The sequence below is a fragment of the Falco punctatus genome, assembly GCF_963210335.1.
Source record: "Falco punctatus genome assembly, chromosome: 6".
Lineage (NCBI taxonomy): Eukaryota > Metazoa > Chordata > Aves > Falconiformes > Falconidae > Falco > Falco punctatus.
Window position 1 is genome coordinate 62,719,615 of NC_137585.1, and position 20,052 is coordinate 62,739,666.

Here is a 20,052-nt window from a genome sequence, read left to right on the forward strand (position 1 = left end):
CTGCTGAAGCAGGGGCTGGGCTGGGGGGGCTCCAGGGGTCCCTCCTGACCCCCACCATTCTGTGATTCTGTGATTTTCATTCCAGCTGTGTGGCTTGGTGTGCTAACACTCAGATTTGTAATGGCAATGCTGGAAATTTTTTTGAGGGGATGGAAATGACGTATGCAAAAGGGAGATCTGGCTGACACAGCGATGCTGTTTGGGATGTGGGATGTGAAGACCTCCATAAATGGGAGTGTTTGTACTATCTCAGTCTGACGCTGCGTTGCTGCTGGAGGTACTGTCTCTCTTCCCTGACTATATCAGACTCTTGGGGTCTAAGCAAGGCACTTGAAATATCACTTAAGTTACAACATCTAAACACAGAAACTGTAAATATCCCACTAAAAAATATTGCCAAGTATCCGAGTCTGTTCCGCACCTCACCTTGTGTATCTGGACATAGTGTGGCTGTTTCTCCTGGCAGGCACTTGGAGGTGAAGTTCACATAGGAGCTGAGGGATGTGGTGAAGTGGGTGTCAGTACATCATCTACCAGTAACATAGATTCATTAACCTGTTGGTGTTCCAGGCTGGATCCTTATTGCATCTTCCTTTGTAATGGTAGGAGTGTCTTCTCTGCAAGTGACCAAGAAGCAAGTAAGTTATTATGACATTACACTCTTGGTATCTATGATGTGCTTCTCTGGGCTTTCCAGACTTTGCTCCATGGAGGCACGAACTGTTTCCCTCTGATAGCCCAGCGCTGCTTCCAGAGCAGAAATGCTGTTATCCCATGCCAGTTGCAAGGCAACACACATAGCAAAAGTGGGAACAGGAGTTCGAGAGCAAGCCACAGGTTGGAAAGCATTTGTAGTTGCTGCTCACTAGCTTTGTGGCTGTGACAGAGTCAGCAGACCCTGAAAGCTGTGGTCTGCATCTCCGGGGAGAGATCTCCAGCAGAAAGTAAGGAAAGCAAACTTACTGCCAGTATTGCTTAAAATTTTGAATGTTGTGGTCTAGAAAACTTTTGGAGGTTCACTAACCAATGTACATTGTACACATCTTTAGGTATGCTAATCATTGAGAAAGTCAGGACTTAGAAAGTACTAAATGTATAGCAACATTTACTTGTTACTAATAATCACCCAGCTCTGCTGAGCAAAAGGTCTAAAGACTAAAAAAACCTGTTGGTCTCTGTAGGAAAGGCAGCCTCCTCTTCAGGAAATTACAAATTTTACGATGTGGAGGTACATGGTATAGACTGTTGGGAAGCCTTATGCTCACAGTATAGCAGGAACATAAATGCAGGCATAAAAAGTCTGTACTACATTAAGACTCTGCAGCACTGGAAACTTGACACCAGTCCTTGAACTGATGCTTAAACTACAGACCTAAAAACCAAGCGCCTGTACCAGTTCTAGTCCATTTGAGTAACTTTTCTCCCTGTTCTTTGGGTTCCTGAATTATGTTTGAATGAAAACCTCTTAGCATAGTGGGTGCAATTTCCCTGTAATTGGCAAAGTTACTGTAACTGCACTGTCATTTGTATATGGTGACATGTAATTGCATGGTAACCATTGCTGTGGTTGCACAAGTGAAAAGCAGCGTGCAATTATAATGTATTTCCAAATGCTAGCTCACTATCCAGCTTCCATTATATCACAGAGCACCCTGGGGAAACGGTACTGGATATTTTTGTATTCCGTTAGACTGCAGGCTAACCGCTGAATAGTGGGTTGGTTGGTGATCTATGCTATCTTTGGTTGGTGGCTCAGGGTTCCCATCTTTTTGTCCGCAAAATTTCCCCATGGCTTTGAATTGCAGATGACAAAGGTCTACAGATGTTGATGCTCACTGGACAAGCCCGCAGCCTTCTTCTGACCCATTGTCAGGAATGTGTGTGATGGGGGTGGGTGGGTGGTGGTGGTGGCAGTAACAGGCATCGGATTACGTGAATGATGTGGCACAAAGTGAAAGTCAGAGGGGCTGTCTCCATCCTGCAGTAGGACCTCATAGCTAGACACAGCCAGTGGGCTGAAATGTGATGGTTCTGTCAAAGTTCACAGAAGAGATCATGGGGAGAAGTTCAGGTGAAATAAATTCCACTGGTCTCAGAGGAGTCAGAAGAGAGACTTGGAGGCAGCATGGCCAGAAGCAGAGGCAGTACTGCTGGAGGTCAGAGGCACAGCCAATCCAGCTCAAGGAAGCCAAGGTCCTAATGCCAGGGGTAGGGCAACCCAGCATCTAACCAGAAGTTCACTAGGCACTGAAGCACATGCTTATACCGTCAAAAGGACATGCACAGGCAAACGGGAGAAGCACAAGCCTTGTGCACCATACTGGTGCCATTGGAGTTTAGAGACCTAGGGTCTGCAGGGAGATAGTTTTCAACATTTGCAGATCTGCTGCTTAGGAATTTATGGATCACCCCTGCACCGAGTGATCTAAAGCCTAAATTTCCTAGCCTGTAGCTCTTCAGGTACTATGAGATTCCTGGTGAGAAATTTTCTTAGGGCTTCCATCTCTTTAGGTTTTTAAATATCCTGTTGAGTAGAACGCATGCTTGCCCTCACCCTCACTCAGTCCTTGCAGTCAGGAAGGAAAGAAGATCTTGCAGTCAGGTGATGGAAAAGACCTTGGATATCTCCTTGTGAAGACTCAGGTACATATCACTGTTGATTTCTTATTGCAGTTGGCTCCCTGGCCCTGCTGGCAGCACAGACAGCCATAATGTATGAGTTTCCTCCATCGTCTGGCGTAGCCAAGCCTGAGATAACAAGAGCTAGGAGCCAAGTACCTGCCACCATATGAAGACAGGGCTGTTAGGTCTTAGCTGTAAATCAAAGGCAAGACTTGGCCATTGGGACAGCCTTTATCCCCAGTGCGTCTGTGAAATTGCTTTGGAGCCTGCTGAGATACTTGGATAAAGCCCCTGGTGCTTTGAATGGAGAAAATTTTGCTGGAGTGAAAGCAAGGAGGAACAAGGGATGGCTAATCCTTTATTGAAGCTTTTCCCAAATAATAGATTAGACTATATTAGATTATCAGGGGCTGTTTCAGAGGCAGATAGCTAAACCAGATCTTTAAGGGAAAACTGCAGTTTGAGCCCTGTTTGCACTGGCCCCCTAATATCTGGTGCTTCAGCCGTTCATACGATGCCAAAGTGCTCGCCTCTGCTGGGGAATCAGATGATGATGGGGATGGAGGTGCTGTAATCAGAGCTCTACCCCTTCTGCTGAGTTTGGGGGTTTTGGGGGCTCAGCGGATCCCTAAGGGACTGAGCCAGCACCAGTCTTGTAAAAACATTCTCTCCAGGAGGGCTTGGATGTGTTAATTATTTATTTGATAGGCTTAATCCTGGAGAAGGCAAATGTCTGCCAGAATCCTCCTGTAAATCAGGCCCATTCTTTTGCACATCCTTCCTATTTCACTGGTGAATGTGACACTTGGCCACAGTGTCACGGCTGCAGATGAACTCTCTGGTTGCTGATGCAGGGAGCGGCAGCAGGAGCAGACTGGTCTCTCACCAGCTGGCTCCCCCCTGCACATTCTCCCAAGATGGAGAGGGAGGTGGTGGGGCTTGGGAAGGCATTTATGCCAATCATTCTCACATGAAGATATTTCAGATGTGTAGAGAACCTTATAAACCTGTGTTTAGCAGCTTTCCTGGGGCAGAGGGGTGGTGAGTAATATTCCCTCTTGTAGGTGGGAACCTGGTGTGGGATGATGAACTGATTGACTCCAGTCCAGCACCTCAACCACTGCACCCCCCTTCCCTCCCAAGTTACCTACAGACTGAGCTGTGAATTTCTGGGTTAGATTTTAACTGCTGAGGATGCAGGAACTGCTGATCTTACTCCTGTCTCTTTAGATCTTCCCTTTGCCCCTCCCTGATATCCCAGCTGGTGCAGCAGCAGTGTTGCAAGCAGAGTGAATTCATGTCCTCACCTCTGCTTTCATTCTGGAAAGTCGTTAATGTGAAATTGCCAAGAAGAGAAGCTCCAGAGAGTTTAACGTGGCTACTTTATATTGCTGCTAGGAGTGTCTGGAATTGAAAATAAACCTGTGCTTGCAACTCCTGACCCTTTCATCATAAATCCAAACTTCCTTACGTGTTTCTCTTTGCTGAAGAAGATGACTGTATTTCTGTCTTTACAAAGGCATGTGTGCAGCTGAGAGCCACAGCTGCACAGAAGCTGGGTGATGTTTATTTTTAGGGTTTTGCTTGCTGGCATTTTTTTGCAAATGATCCCTAGAGGAAATAACCCAAATATGTTAAATGAAAGTAGTTTTCATGTGGCATGTGTCTTGCTGGACTTGCTGCTATTCTTGGGGGACGGCTGTCCACATTGCAAACCACAACCCTGTGATTGCGCCTCTGTCACTCACACAACAGTGTGTGAGTGAACATCATGGCCATGTCTGCCCTCACACACCACTTTGCGTGTCTTGGAGGCTAGAGTGTGTTGTGATGGTCCTAGATCCCATCTGAACTATGCCATGTAAGAGAAAATGCTGATTTCACTCTTCAGCCTTGCGGTAGTGCTTGGATCATAGAATGGTTTGGGTTGGAAGGGACCTTTAGAGGTCCTGCAATGAGTAGGGACATCTTCAACTAGATCAGGTTGCTCAGAGCCCCCTGCCCAACCTGACTTTGAATGCTTTCAGGGATGAGATGTCAACCACCTCTCTGGACAGCCTGGTCCAGTGCTTCACCACTCTCACAGTAAAGAATTTCTTCCTAGTATCTAAATTACCCTGCTTTAGTTTAAAATCATTACCCCTTGTCTTGTCACTACAGGCCCTACTAAAAAAATCTGTTCCCATCTTTCTTGTAAGAATGTGTCCTTCTGTAAATAATGTCAAGGAAATAGGATGAAATAAATGGGCTTACATTCAGTTTTGTGTCTGTATGGGGGGAAACCATGATATCAGCCCCAGTATGGGCAGGTTCTAGTTCAGCTGGCACTGGGACCAGTCTGATGGAGAAGGAGCTAACTTGTGGCAATTGGATTAAGTCTCAACAGGTTGGAAATGCGCTACAGATCAGCCACAGGTTATTGTGCTTGATGCTGGGATCTCTGGGTCTCTATCCTCTTAGGGTTTTGCAGGAGGATGAGAGCTTACGCTGGCTGTGTGAGCTCTGATATACATCTACAGCAATCATGCACTCTAGCTAACACATCCTGGCTGTTGATAGAGCAGGTTACAGGGGGCTCAGGGATGTATCCTTACAGCCATGCAGACTCAGACTTCCCTAGGGAGCAAGCAGAAGTAGCTTCTATCTCCCTGCAAAACAGGACAAGTTGCTTCTGCCTGACATTTGAGGTCCTGGGTCACGCAGGAAGGCAGAGCAGATGATTGCATGGGTCCTTTCTGGTCTCTAAGCACGTAGCTGGGTTTGGCTGTGCTGCAGGGAGGGGGACTGTGTTATGCCAATGTGGATGCCTCTAACTGTGCCCGCTCTGTTTGATTGCTATTGTTTCACTGCTTGTCAGTGATTGAGCTTCATACACCGCATCCTAGGTAAGACATCTGCTGGCACTGTTAAGGTTTTCATCCTTTTGGTGGTGAAGGATGCTGTTTCCCATTTCTTGTTTTCCTTTAAAAACATGATTAAGCCGGACTTTCTTTCCTTGCCCCGCTTTCTGCTATTTGTAGGTTTGGTTTGAGTGAGACACATGCGCAGTTTTATTATAGCCTTGAAACACAGATCATGTTAATTTGAGAGCTTAAGAGTTTCCAGTCAAACTGGACCTGACTTCAAGACCTGGATTCTTCTCAGATCCTACATCCGCAGGATCCTGGTTGGAAGGGATCTCAAGTGGTCATATAGTCCAGCCTTCGGTTCAAAGCATGATACATCTTCATGTTAGATGCTGGAGCTGAATGAATCATCTGAAGTCCTTTTGAAATCAGCTGGCTCTATCAGAAGGTGATCCAGTGCATTACAAGTTTGGTTGGATGGCTTATTCTTGGACATACCTCCTTTCCTCTGTTGATTACGGAGGTAGCTTTAGAGGACTACTGTGGGATACTTACTAAGATTTTACATAGCTACAGCTGGGTGAGAAGGATCCCGCACCAGGTGATGTGTTGGGTAGTGAATCAGTGAACAGAATGCTTGTGACACTACATCAGACCAACACAATGCTCCTCTTGTTAGCTCATCTCTGACAGCCGGTATCCCATATCTCACAGAAAGATCTGGGTAGCGTTGCTGCTTCAAACACATTTGTACTTCCTGAGTAATCAAGCCGCAGCTTTTCCATCCTGACCCATGGAATGAAGCTGTGCGTGTTCTCATTATCCACAGAAACACTCCGCTTTTGCAAGCCATGCTGTGAGCAGGGGTGTCCTGCCTCTCTGAAGTGTGTTCGTCAGCTTGGTGGCACTAGACCTCAGATGAATTTGGCATTTGGATCCAGGATGCAGATTTATCTTAGACTTTGTGTCATTATTGTAGACTAGAAACATCCTGTCTGCTGCCCATGGAGGCTGTTGATCTGATCTGTAATTGCTCTTTGAGCTGCTGTTTTAGGTCGGAAAGGGCAGTCCACAAGCACTAATGACTCTTGCAGGCCAGAGCTCAGACTAGCTGTTCCTTACTAATGGCTGTTTGAATTCCTCATAGGTTTTATGTGTTTACAAGTACATTTAGGATACATTATTCTTTCATTCAGTAAAACCATCTGTAATTATTCCCTGTAATTGCTGGGTAAGGAGAAAATGAATCAACTATCAGGCTTTTACTGCTTGTGAACTCAAGTAAGGAGCAGCACATATTTTAACTGTGCTTCCAGGAAGATGTGAGTTCAGAAAGATAATTGTCATGGTCCTTTATTACTGATACGTGAAAAAGAGGCAACACTCCTGTACAATTAATAATTACAGTTCTAGGCCTTGGTCCAGCAAAATATTCTAAGTGGATGCTTAAATTCAAATCTGTGAGGGTCCCAGTGAAGTTAATAAAAGCTAACTGTTTTGGCAATTGTGTACTGTGGTATTCGGAGCTTCATCTTTATTTGACTTATTCTGTGAAGATCTTTATATTGGCAACCTCTGTTGGCCTCACCTACTGTCCAGATGGTGCCTTAAGGTAGAAGAGTTGTCTGTACTGCTCTGCTGCTGTACTTCTGTAACTCCCTGAATTCCAGAGAAGCATCCTCAGTGATAACTAGAGACTACGTGCATTCATGTGCAAGGATCCCCGTGGAGCATCTGTCTGATTATAAGCCTGTTGAGTTCAAATGTAATAGGTGTTAGAGCTTAGGCAGCAGCATTAATGAACAGGGTCCTTTCTCTGGTGGTTAGGAATTCCTGGGCATCTTCAACAAACACTGGAAGGCTCTCATAACAGCTGTGAAACCTTCCCTCCTCTCCAAAGAGCTTCAGTGTGTTACAGTAAGATGGATAAATGTGGATAATCTCCATTTCATAGGGAAGAAATGGAGACCCAGAGGGATGAAGTGCCCAGGCTGAAGAGTGTGAGAGAAGAACCCAGGACTACATGATTAAACTGTCCCCAGGAGCGGGGAGTGTGTGCAGTCACTGTGCGTAGTGTTTGATCCCTAGCGTGGCCCCCGCTGCAGGTATGGCCTGGGCTGACCAGCCCTCTCCTAGGTGATGCCTGGACATGCCCTGGGGGACTACAGTTTCCCAGATGTAGCATAAGTGATGCTACAGGGTTTGGAGGTAGGAGGGAAGCGGTTATTTAGGTTTCATAGGTGTAAGCCTTACACTATTGGGTCTCTGGGCCAGAGGGCAGGCCAGGGTCTGTTTTACTTGCCAGTGCAGATTTAGCTCAGTGATTCTTATTCTGGATCCCATGGGAATGATATGCATACTTTTTTTTTTTTTTTTTTTGACAGAACTAGATATATTTAAGACATTTTCAGCAGACTTTGTCTTTGATTGCTAGGTCTTGACTGGTAAAACTGACTGGCAAAGCGGTAGGAAAAAGGCTTAACGTAATGTATCCTGCTGGGCTGTCATTCAAGAGAAGAAAGTTTCCAATTCTCTTTCTGTCTGTAAGTCATCATGCAACTTTGGACAAATTTTTTCCACCTCTGTACTTCTCCAGTCCTGTCTTTGTCATTGATTTGTCAGTCTGCATAAATTATAGGCATGTTATGCAATGGTGTCCCCGTTTGGATGGATACTTCCCAAATGGCTAAAGAATTGATGGCTTAATTTGTTTTTACATTCTCTTTCTTTTTGTTCATAGCTGTTAACAATTGATGACAATTTCTGTGGCCTGGATATGAATGCCCCCTTGGGAGTATCGTCCATGGTGCGAGGGCTCCCCATTTTCACTGAGGATGGAGACAGAATGACGTCTGTGATTGCCTATGTCTACAAGAACCACTCCCTGGCTTTTGTGGGCACCAAGACTGGGAAGCTTAAGAAGGTAAGACCTAATGTGGTCCTCTAACTCAGATTTTTGCGTTCTTATGGAGATTTGCAGTGTTGTATTGAGTGTGAAAACAGTCCTTATCCTAAGGTGCATCATCTACTTTGAGGATAGAAAATGTTTCAGTTGGTAAAAAACTCCTGTGTTTCACACTTGAGGGATAAAGCTGGTATGAGAAAGGATAAAATCCTTTTTCCAAATTGTTGCTCATCAGCAACTGAATGTTTCTGAAGTCAAACCACAGACTGACTTGATACAGCCACAGACAGACTTGATGCAGTTTGCATCCAACAGATTTTTGTTTTGTTCAGACCATCTCTAATTAAGTAGTTGATCACAGGGTGTCTGTGCATTCCACAGGAAAAACTGACTGTGGCTGAGGTCTGTTCGGAAACAGGGTTCATGCTCTGGAGATCTTTCTTCAGAGCAATATGACCAGACTGTGGTTTCACCATGAGCCCAGTGTGGTATTAGCAATCTCTGTTTAGGTCAGGCTGGGCGCTTGTACTGAAGGAAGAGCATTTTCATCAAGGGAAGGCTGTGTCTTGAACAAGAATGAGCATTATGCTTATGTTTGATGCCACATAAACACAAATAAAATAAAGAGTGTGTTTATGTTCGTCACTGTGCATTCTCACTAAAAATATGCCTGTTGCATGGTTGTGGCTCTGTAGTTTGCCATGTAAGGCGATTGTATAGAAGCTTGGGAGGTGGAAGCTAGGAATCATCTACCTGTGGTTTTCTCAAGGCAAGAAGAGGTACTAGAAGGGACCTTCTCATGCTAATTATGGGCGCCACCACTATTACAACCCCTAGGTGCCAGTCTGACAATGTTTGTCTGAATGCTAAGCCCAGAAATGTTGCAAAATATTGTATGTGTGAGGAGATTGTTGCTTTGCCATCGTGATGGGGATGGGTGAAAAGCTGGGAAGGGAACTTGGGCAGAGCCTTGGGGGTTGGGTGTTGATTCCACTTTGAATTCCTTTTGCAAATAAAAACTTCTAAGCTGGGGAGAGGAAGGTGCTATGAAAGGGTGATCTATTATGGCTCGTGTATGATGGGGAAGGAAGGGAGGGAGTCCTTTGTTCACAGATGCTTAAGGAAGGTCTGAAATCACTGGTTTTGTTCTTCTACCTGTTTCCTCACTTAAAAAGAAAATCAGGGTTGTAGATTCAGATGGCAATGCCCCTGTGCTGAGGGAGATCTGCAAGGGGAACAAGATTCTGCCTGCTGGCAAATGTCTCTGGCTTTGTTCAACAGAGGAAAGGCTGCTGATGCTTTTGAAAAGAGAATGGTTTGGGTTTTTGTTTTGTTTTGTTTTTAACAGTCTATTCAGGCATGTGGAAAAGGAGCCAAATTGTTTTTTAAAGAGTTGCAATAAAAATAATCTCCTCCCCTGACTAATTAGGTTTTGCTTCCCTGTCATTTATGATATCATAATAAACTGTTTAGTTCTCCAGTCCGTCTCTTGGTGGGGGAGAATAGGGTAGCTGAGATCTGCATGGTAAATATACAAAAGACCGAAATGGTTAAGAATGACTGCTGCTTCCCTGTACTCGCAAGCTTTTGGTTTTCCTTTTGGCTTCAGGAGAAGCCAACTCAGACACAGCTCTGTCTTTGCCTTTACAGGTCACATTGCAGAATCTGAGATCTGATTCCTTTTAATAGGGGAAAACAGGAGAGAAAGCTTTTAGTGCTTTATGGAGTGTGGTAGAGAGTGGGGACAGCCTTATAGGGTAAAGAATGAGAAGAGGGGAGCTGAACTGGCTGATGTAATTTGAGAAAGCTTCGTTTTATTCCCTTTTGCCTAATTTGCTGAATATTCTGACTGTGTTTACTGCCTTGGGTCCACGTGTCACAGCAGAGTTGGAGTCTTGGGTGAGATCTTCCTCAGCTGAATAAGTCTCCACCAGAGTGGCAGAAGGCATAGCAAAGTGGGGCTCCCCTAAACACGTGTGATTGTTTTGGAGCAGTTGATCCAGGCTCCTGGAAACCTTTGGTTCCTACAGATTCAGCCCTATCCTTGCTACAATTTCTGCAAGCACTGACTCTCCTCCACACCCTGCCCGCTTCCACAGCTCCTGAGGGTATCTGAGCCCAGGACACCAGCCTGTTTTCCTCTCTGGGTGCCACACAAGGCCAGTTTGGCAGATTTTCACTTGACACTCCTTGGCCCCTGCCAAGACTTCATGGGCTTTTTGAAGCTTTGTTTTCCACCTTGGCTCATCAATCAAGTGCTTTTGAATTGGAAGGAAGGGAAATAGTGCATTGGTTTTGCAACTCCAGGATAATCCATTATGTTAGCATGAAGTTTGATTTATGTTTAAAACAAAAATGCCTATGGTTAAATTGGAATAAGCTTTTTAGGATTCGATGAAACTCCATGTACCAGTGGACAAAGCCTGGGAGCTGTCTTTTTTTTTTTTTTTTTTTTTTTTTCTTCTGCTTGCTGGGTCCTACCACGTGTGGTATACGCTGCTGTTTCTCCTGGTGCAGTGCAGCTACTTGGTCAAGTTACAGTGAAGTATTTTGGATAGCATGAAGAGAGGAGTTATGAGATTATCTTCAAGATAGCAGGATCTACTCAGTTGTTGGAAGACTCACTGCAAGTAATTACAAGTTGGTTTTGATGAAACTTTCCTTATTTTTCATGCAGTTTCAGTCCTTTTCTCTGTTTGTATATTTTTATATGAAAGTGGCAGACTGTATATCAGATTTTGATGTATTCAATCCGTGAATTCTCTGCAAAATACCCACAGTCATAAAGCAATATCTGTTAGTTGATACACAAATGTCACATATGTCAAAGGAATTTATCCAGTGGCACACGCAACTGAAGTAAAATATTGTGCTTTACAGGAACATATCATTAAAATGAAAACTAGCAGCGTATCAGGAATCTGCCCATGTAACCAAGACAACAAAGAGAGAAAGAAAAGGAAAGACCAAGATAGAGATAGGGTAGGAAAAGAGTGAGTGAAACAGAATGACAAGGTTGGCCCCAGCTATTTCACTGCCCCAGGCAAAATACATTTTGCAATCCTCGCTCATTCACATAGCTACGTGTGCAGACCAACAGGAAGGCACTGAATAATGTGCTGTAGAGATATGCCTTCCAATTCTGCTGGCTCGTCCACAGCACAGCCTGGCCCTGCAGAATGAAGATATAAATAGGACAAAAATGCCGAGCTACAGAGAAGGAAAATTCCCACTGTCCATATCTCATGCATAGAAACCAGCATCCATGGATTAAAGGCCTGATGGGTGCTGGTGGTGTCTTTGGGATGGAGAAGGGTGGCTCAGAGATGAGCGGGCTGGGAGACAGCTGGGTTCAGTTCTCTACCAGAAACTTCTGGTGTACCTCCATACCTCACTTTCTGTCCTGCAAAAGGTAGGAAATATTTTGCTTGCTCCAAGAAGTGTTGGAGAAAATGAATGTGTTAAAGGTTGTGAGGTGTGCCATTATATCAAACAGCTAATCCAGACAAATCAGATGAGATGGAAAACCAGCTCCTGACCACTTGTGGGCATTAAAGATCTTGTGGTACTCTTTAATGAGAAATATTTCATCTTGCAGTGCTTTGGTCAGATCCCAATATCTGTAATTACCTCCTGTGCTGGCTGGCCTGTGGCATTCCCTGTGTTCCGTACCACATTGTACCATGCTGGTGAACATTGCCACAGCTTTAGTGTACCCCAGGGTGCCTGGTGGGCTCTGCTGGCAGAGTGAGCTCCGATGTATGATGGGAAGTGTTTTGAACAAAACCCATGGCTGAAAGTCAATTCGCACCCCTGTGACTTTTTAGCAATCGTTTTCAGGAGATACGAAAGCTTCACTTGAATTGAACGAATGTCTGTGTTGTCTCTCTCCAATCAGGGCAGTAAACCATCAGGATCAGGAGGTATTCTTGGGTGCGCACTTCCTACAAACTGCTTGGCCCCAAAACAGCCATGTGCTAAAATCCACTGGCTCTTTTTCCCCTTTGCACGCTCTCTCATTACAAGCTTAGCTCTTCACTCTGGCAGCAGAAGAAAGCTAGAGGATGGTTTGCACAGTTTTGTATGCTTGTTTTGGATTTTTTTTTCTGGTGTGTCCAGCCAAATTATGTGCCATAAATACCTGTCATCACTAAGGGCGTGTAGCAGTATTCAGTATTCCTTGTATTCCTTCCCTAGGCGTTTGTTTATGGGTCATTGCTTTTGTGCAGATAGTTTCCAGTCAAAGCAATACAGCTTACCTGCAATTATTCTGTGTGTAGATGAAGGTGTAGAGGGTGGTTTGAGTTTACAAATATTGACCTGGGAACAGCCCTAGGAATTGCACTTCTAACGAAACAAAGCTTTTTGTCAATTTGTAATGTTTGTTTGAAAATGGAGTAGTAGTAATTTACATTTATTTGAAACTTCCCCATAAGAAGTAACTTTTTTATTTCATCAAAATATTTCACTCAGAGACTCTTCTATGCTAAATTCTTTGCAGAGAAAGGAATTTGGCTTAAAACCCAGTTCTTTCACCCTGTGGCCTGTATTTCACTTTTCATAAGATCCCATTGGTTTGAGGTCTTTGAAGGGCTTTTTAGGTTTCGACTGCCATTCGGGGTTAAGGTTTTCATTCAGATCAGACAGCTCTGAAATCTGGCCAGCACTTCTCACCAGGTGTCACCTCTATTTAATAGAAATTTCTCAGTATCAACCCGTTTCATGAACCACCCTCTGGATTACCCTGAACCTGGAGACCCTGCTTTCTTTGGATCCCGAGACAAAACACCGCTGGGAGATTTTAAGATCTGAGAGCTCTGATTTGTAATTCTCATTTTGGCTCATCTCACAGTTGCGTTGGGGAAGGCTAGCTTTCTTGGATAGACACTTGGATTGGAAAGTACATGCAAGTCTGAGCTTCTGCTGGTTTCTGGCCACGTAGTTGTAGCTACCCTGTCCTGTCAGCCAGCTGACAGCTCTCCTGGTTGGTTGTACAGTGCTGTTTACAGCCCACTACTTTGGAAAGGGAGTGGGAACCACTGACAGCTATTGAAGGAGTCAGCCTGTGTCTTGGAGAAGATGCACCTTGGTCTATGGTAGTGTCAGGACTCCTTCAGTAAGGCAACCCTTCAGGACATCCAAACCTGCACCTCTGTAGCCATCGCTGATTGCTATGATGGGTCTTCTGGGTACAGGCGTTGTCCCCTCACATGTGGGGTGAGATCCCTTCCCAGAGCAGGGTTCATCCAGTTAGCAGGAGAGAGCAGCTGAATCCTGGTGGGACTGGCAGCATGTCACGTTCTTCCATAGGGCTGGATTGCTCTCAAGGGCAAGAAAGGAATGAAATGAAGGGAGTTCTTCATGCTAGAAAATTTGAGCAAGGTAAAAGGGATGCAAGAAGTGGGTGGAGACGTATAGGTGATGGAGCTCTGGGTGGATTGGTGATACCGTGACATAACCACATGGAGAGGAGTATCTTCCTTTTCCTCTCATACTTCACCTCCCATCCAAGGAGCTGGAGCTAATGAGAGAGCACTGGTTTTGCTATGCACAGGTTTTCAGTCTTGTGATAACTGCAGGCAGACAGAGATGCTCACTGTTTCTCCAGGCGAGGGGGTTTCTGAATACATACAAGATGAGAAACCCTGCTCAGTTTTGATATTCCCTGGAGGATATTCTTCTGCTGACAGCTCTGTGTGAATGTCAGCAGAGAAATTCAGCTTCCTTCTCCTTCCCTCTGTTACTTTGAAAGAGTCAGGTTTTTTAAAATTTTATGGTTTTTACCCCAACTGCTTGGCAAGTGGACTTAACTGCTCTGAAAACATGCTGTAGAGGCTCTGGCTCCTGCTGGGAAGCTGGTTTCTGTGAGAGGGGCTTGTTCGCCCTGGCCTCTCCTCACAGCTTCCTAAATCAGCAGGAGTTCGAGTGCTTCACTCACTTGTGATGGAGCGGTACTGCTTCCCGTCCGCATCTGACGTCTGTGAAGGCTGCAGTTGTCTGTCCTACACTGATAGACAGTCCCTCTTTGAGAGGTTGTTGCCAGCTTAGATACCTAAGAAGTAGTTCAGTTTTCTGGCTGTAGCATTTGAAAAGCTGTGATTTTGGTAGCTGTGGTACTTTGCACTTGATGTTGGTGTTGGGTGTACCAGCAGGCAGCCCCGAAAGGGTGGTGATGGGAGTCTGTGTGGACCTTGGGCAGTGACACCCATTTGTACAGGGTCAGGTAAAAGTCATTGGCTGGTGATACTGGAATCCTACATGACCTAAAAGTGTTGGGTCATCAGATACTATCTCCATGAGTGAAATCAAAGATGCAGGACTTGTGCATCCTGGTTTTAGGCTGCTGTGCTCTCTCTCGTCCTCTACTGCTCCAAAGCCTTGCGAGCGGGTGGGCATCTTTCTGTTGCACTTCATCTTTCACCCCCTAGATGTCGAATGAGGTGGGAAGCAGGTTCCTCTGGGCATCTGCATTCAGCCCAGGGATGCAGTCAGCTGGGAGGATCTGGCTGAACAACCGGATGGCCATCCAGAGGCACCTAGACAGGATGGAGCAATGAGACAGAAACTCACTGAAGAACTGGGGAGTCCTGCACCTGGGAAAGAACAACCTCTTACAACGATTCAGGCTGAGGACTGCCTGGCTGGGGAGCAGCTTTCCTCAAAAGGACCTGGGGATCCTGGTAGACAGCAAGTTGCACATGTGCCATCAGTGTAAGAAAGAAAAAAAAGAAAAAAAAGCAAAAGAAGCCAACAACGTCCTCCGCTACGCAAATAGAGGCGCTGCTAACAGTGTGAGGGGAAGGTGATCATCTTGACCTCAGTTGCTAGACCATATCTAGATACTGTGCCAAGTTTTAGGCCCTTCGGTACAAAGATGATATTGATCAGCCAACACAAATTGAGGAGAAGGTAAAAAGACTGTCCAGGAGCTGGCGAATTTGACTGAAGAGGAGAGGATAAGGGAAATGAGCTTATTCAGGTTGGGGAAGAGAAAACTTGGAAGGACTTAATAGCAGCATTCCCATGCCTACAAGGAGGTTTTTGAGAAGATGGAGACAGGCTCTTCACATTGGTGAATGATGGGAGGATGTGAGACAGCAGGCATAAGTTGACATGACAGCACTTCCAACTGGATATAAGGATAATTTTTTTCCCTGCGAGGACAGACCAGCACTGAAGAAGGTTGCCCATGGAGGTTGTGCAGTTTCTATCCTTGGAGATTTTCCAAGCTTCAATGGACAAAACAACTTGGTCTGATCTCACAGCTGACCCTGCTTTGAACAGGAGGTTGGACTAGAGACCTCCTGAGGTCCCTTCTAGCCTGGGTTACCCTATGATCCATCCTCTGCTGCAAAACACCCTGCCCTAAACCACACCAGATGGCCTTTATCCATTCTCTGCTGCTGAACTGGTGCAGCTGACAGTTGTTTTAAATGCCCACTAATTGCTCCATCACTGCAAGCGGGTGCTTCGCTTCTCACCACCCTCATTTCCATTGCTTTGGGACTTCAGGCTACAACTTGTCAGTGTAGCACATTGCGGTTAGCTCGTTGCTTATTGCAATATCTAACTGCAGTAGGAAAACTCTCTCTCTTTTTTTTTTTTTTTTTTTTTTTTCTTTCTGCTAGGAAGGTTGCTGTTCCCAGCAAGAGTTAAAGCCTGCTTTTTGGCAGACAGCAATTAATTTTCCGTGTCTCTCCCTCAAGTACCCCTCTCTGCTTTCTGACTACTCAGCAATCTCTGTGCTGGTGTGCAGGGTTTGGCTGAGCTGTGCTTTTGCTGAGTGCCTTGCGTACATGTGCTGAGTGCCGGTCTTTTTTTGGAGGTTCTGTTCTAACAGCGCCTCAGATTCTTGTCAGAGGTGGGATCTTGTGATCGTGCAGAGAGATTTGCAAGAGCCTGCCTAATCCCTCCAAATTCTGTATCAGTGGTGCTGCAGTGTGGGTTTTTGTTTCTAACTCCTGGAGAAATAGCAGGCTTCTGTGGGCCCACTGCAGCAGGGAAAGCAGCAGGTTGTACCAGCGTCTCTTCAAACTCTTCCTTTAAGAAGCTGCAGCTTGAATTTGACAGGTTTCCAGTGGCAAAGCAGCTGAGCTGGATTCCCCACAGGTGGCTGAGGATGCATGCTGTGCAGGCAGAGGGATGTTAGTGACAAAAGCAGCCAGAAAGGGACAGATAGCAGTGTCCTGCTGCAGGTTACCTTACTGAAAGCCATGGGCCCTGCAGCCTTCTGGGGGACAGTCTGCAGTGATGCTGGCTGTCACTTGCCTTGTGGCAGGTGGTTTTCTGCATGGTGTCCCTAACTGTACAAGTCGTGTGGAGTATTCAGGCTGCAATACCTGGTGTGGCTGTGCTGTTGATTGAAACCATGCAGGGGTGGGATACAAGAAAAAGCATAAGATAAAGAAGATACGTCCCTGTGTCCCCCTGGTCTATCTATTCCTCTTTGGTTTTATCTCTCTGTTCTCTGAGAAGTGCTCTGCATGGGACATTAGGTGATCAGCTTTGGTCATCACCTGATACTGCTGCTCTCCAGGGTGACAAAGAGAGGCTATTTAACTTCCCGCGCACTCCATCTAATGCCCGGATGGATGCCCAGCCAAAATGGCTCTTGTCATTCCTTCCTCCTCTCTATCCCCTTTCCTTTTGACTGGGATAATGACTTTTCAGGGAGCCCTTGAAGTGCCTCTTGCATCTGCCTTTGATTTGAATGCCTCTTGCCTGCTGACCCTTCTTACGGGAAGTCGGCTTAAGTGCGGTTCTCCTAATTACTTTTGCTTTAATTTAATCTTTTGAAATAATTTTATCAAAAAGAGGAAACCTTCTACCCACTCCCTCATTTTATCGGCTTGTTTTCATGTATGGTCTCTGGGTTTATTTCTCTATTTCCCTTGTCTCTAGATAGGACATCATTTGCATATTTGATTAAGCTCCATATGTTATCAGGGAGCCAGCTGAAAGAACAGCAAGCCCCTGATAAGGCCCTGTGCATTTGTCTCTTCCTTTCACCATCCTCCACTCTACCCCCCTTACCATTCTGCAGCCATATCGGTGCCCAAGATCACCCCTGTGGCCTGTCTCATCTCCCCCATCTCCCGTTGGCCACATTGCTGATCCCCGGTTCAGCCCCAGGTAGGCAGTGATGTAGACATCATGGTTTGACAGCTCCTGCCTTTAGGAAGGAAACAGGAGGGATGCAGCAGGGGATGGTGAGTGGAGCACTGGTGAAGGTATGGACCGTGATGACGAGGTCCAGATTCGGTTCCCTGCTCTCTCTGAAGGCCTTCATTTTGTGCCTGCAGGATATGCATTGCATGAAAGCTCCTTGTTCCCACTGTTCAGTTGTGATGCTGTCCAAGGGTTTGTTGAGAGTCTCGACTGGACTGTTTGCTGCATGTATTTGCTGCAGTCTGGACCGGCACCTTTAGCTCCTCTCCCAGGCGCTACCAGAAATGAGTGCAGTGCAGAGACAGCAGAGCATGGGTCGGTGGGGCTGAAAGCAGAATAGCCATGGATGAAGAATTTTGAAATGTATTTTTAAAAGTGCATCTGTATATGTGTGTGCATGCAACACATACTGCTTAGGAGTTTAGGCTCATGCACCTCAGGCTTTGTTCTCCGCTTATTGCTCTGTGAAAACAATTTGCCTTAAACAGTTTCCCCAGCCCACCTCTAGGAACCCTTTAATTTGCAGTAAGTTGTGGATACCCCTGAGGAAATGTAGGGAAATGCTTAGTTGAACAGTGATTTTCTCCTCCTCTTTGCTGATGTTGAAGCCAGGGGAGGCTTTGTGCAGTGTGACCCATAGCTGGGTGTTTCTGGGGGTGAATTAGCCGTGCTGCTGGGGTTGGAGAAGGGACTGCAGCTTGTGTAAGGGGGCTTTGGTTATTCGAAAAGAGCCTTTCCCCCAGCTGACATCAAAGTGTAGGAACAAGAGGTTTGATTTATGAGCCAGCTCTTAATTAAAAGGCAAAAAAGGAACGTGCCTCTCTTTGTTAGGATAAGCAACTTTGGGCTTGAACTAATTTGAAGAGCCTCTCTCCACCTCTCCCTAGCACACACCCTGGCTCCCCAGTGTGCGGCAGCCCCACAGCATCGGCACAGCGGTTGCAAACCCCATTTTGGGGGCTTTAGCATCATTTGCATATCCACCATTTGTGAGTGCTGCTGGTGTGGTTGTGAAGGAAAGCAGAAATAAAATCCCCCCTGTTCCTTTCCAACTTGATCTCTTCCCCTCGTGTTTCTTTCATTTGGGTTTAATGACTTTTGGCTTGCTATGCTTCATCATCTCTCTCGTCTTGGTGGCAGCCTAGCTTGAGAGTAATCAAGCTTTGATGGATTGCTGGTTGTTGGACTTGTATGTGGAGCTTGGGGGGAAGCATGAGAGAGTTGTACTGGTTTTTGTAGACCCCAACCCATATGGTGTCTGCGGGAGTGAAGACATGTGTAGCATGCTATGCAGGATTCAGGGATCTGTTCCTGCTTGGTCTGACACTTGTTTTTTTTCTTTTTCTTTTTTTTTTTTCCATCTCTTCGAAACCCTGTCAGTAGCCTTTCACCCCTCCTAAATGAAACCATACGGAAAAGCTGCAGGTTCCTGGCCCTTTCTGAAATTAGAAAAGCTGTTGTTGCTGGGTGAGGGATAGAAATACAGGCGGAAGGCTGGACCACGGCAGTTAATCAAAGCTGTGACTCCATCAAAGTCTCCTGGCATGCCGTGCCCAGGGTGACCAGAAAGCATCTTACTAGCTGTGGTGGCAGCAGCTAGCCCTGTGGGTTTGCCTGTAACCTGATGGTGCCAAATCTAGGTTAATGTCAATAATGCCTTTTTCGTGAACTTTGTCATTGCTTGGCTTTCTTCATACTGGCCAGTGTTATACCAGCTATGACACCAAGGATGATCTTTCACCTCCTAAATTAAAAAAGAGCTTGAGTTGGAGCGGTATTTCAATGCACGTCCCCAAAAGGAAATAGATGTACTAACTGGGCTGGTATCCGTAGCTGAACAGACACAGCAGGACTGTCTTAGGAGTGATATCCCTTCCATGGGACATGTCCCATGGAAGATCACTCCTGGTAGGAGTTGTATTTGATATATTAACAGCATATTACACGAAGTATGTGCCAATGCCTCCAAGCTGGGATCCCCCTTGGTGCAGTGAGCCTGGAAATGTGTGTTGGAAACAAGTTGAGCACTCCCAGGCTCTAATGGGAGATGGGTTGGGACCCTAGGGGTGCCAAGAGAAGCAAAGCTGGGAACCAGTCATCTGTGGGTTTCATCTGTGGGTTTCAGCTCTGGTTACACTCTGTCATGCTGAACATGTTCTGCTGATGATTCACAGGGCTGGGTCACTTTGGATAATAAAACAGGAACTCCTAAGGGGCTTCAGTGGGTTTTGGAACCTTTACTGATGGTTATTCTTCTAGCTGATGTGGTACTTTGGCAAAGGACCTCAGCACACTGTTGTATCTGTGGCATCCTGGAAATGGAAACCACGGTTTCTACTGCCAGTCATGCTGGTATCCCACCCTGCTGGGATGCTCATGGCTGTGGTCTGGAGTTATCTTTCCTTTTGAGTTGTTGTAACTTTTTTTTTTTTTTTAATTGAGGCTGGCAATAAATTCCAGTGATGTCAGGGAAAAGGTTATCACTGAGACCGGCAAAGACCTCATCATATG

The 20,052-nt window shown here is 45.7% G+C and overlaps 1 protein-coding gene across 7 annotated transcripts in view; it reads left to right on the top strand.

Annotated features, from left to right (window-relative positions):
- Positions 1 to 20,052, top strand: part of PLXNA4 (plexin A4) — a 470,690-nt gene that overhangs the window by 41,262 nt on the left and 409,376 nt on the right. For all 7 annotated transcript variants that reach the window (XM_080393434.1, XM_080393431.1, XM_080393432.1 and 4 more), the window contains exon 3: positions 8,209 to 8,391. In XM_080393434.1, coding sequence (XP_080249560.1) covers positions 8,209 to 8,391 — 183 coding nt within the window. The remainder of the gene's footprint in view (positions 1 to 8,208; positions 8,392 to 20,052) is intronic.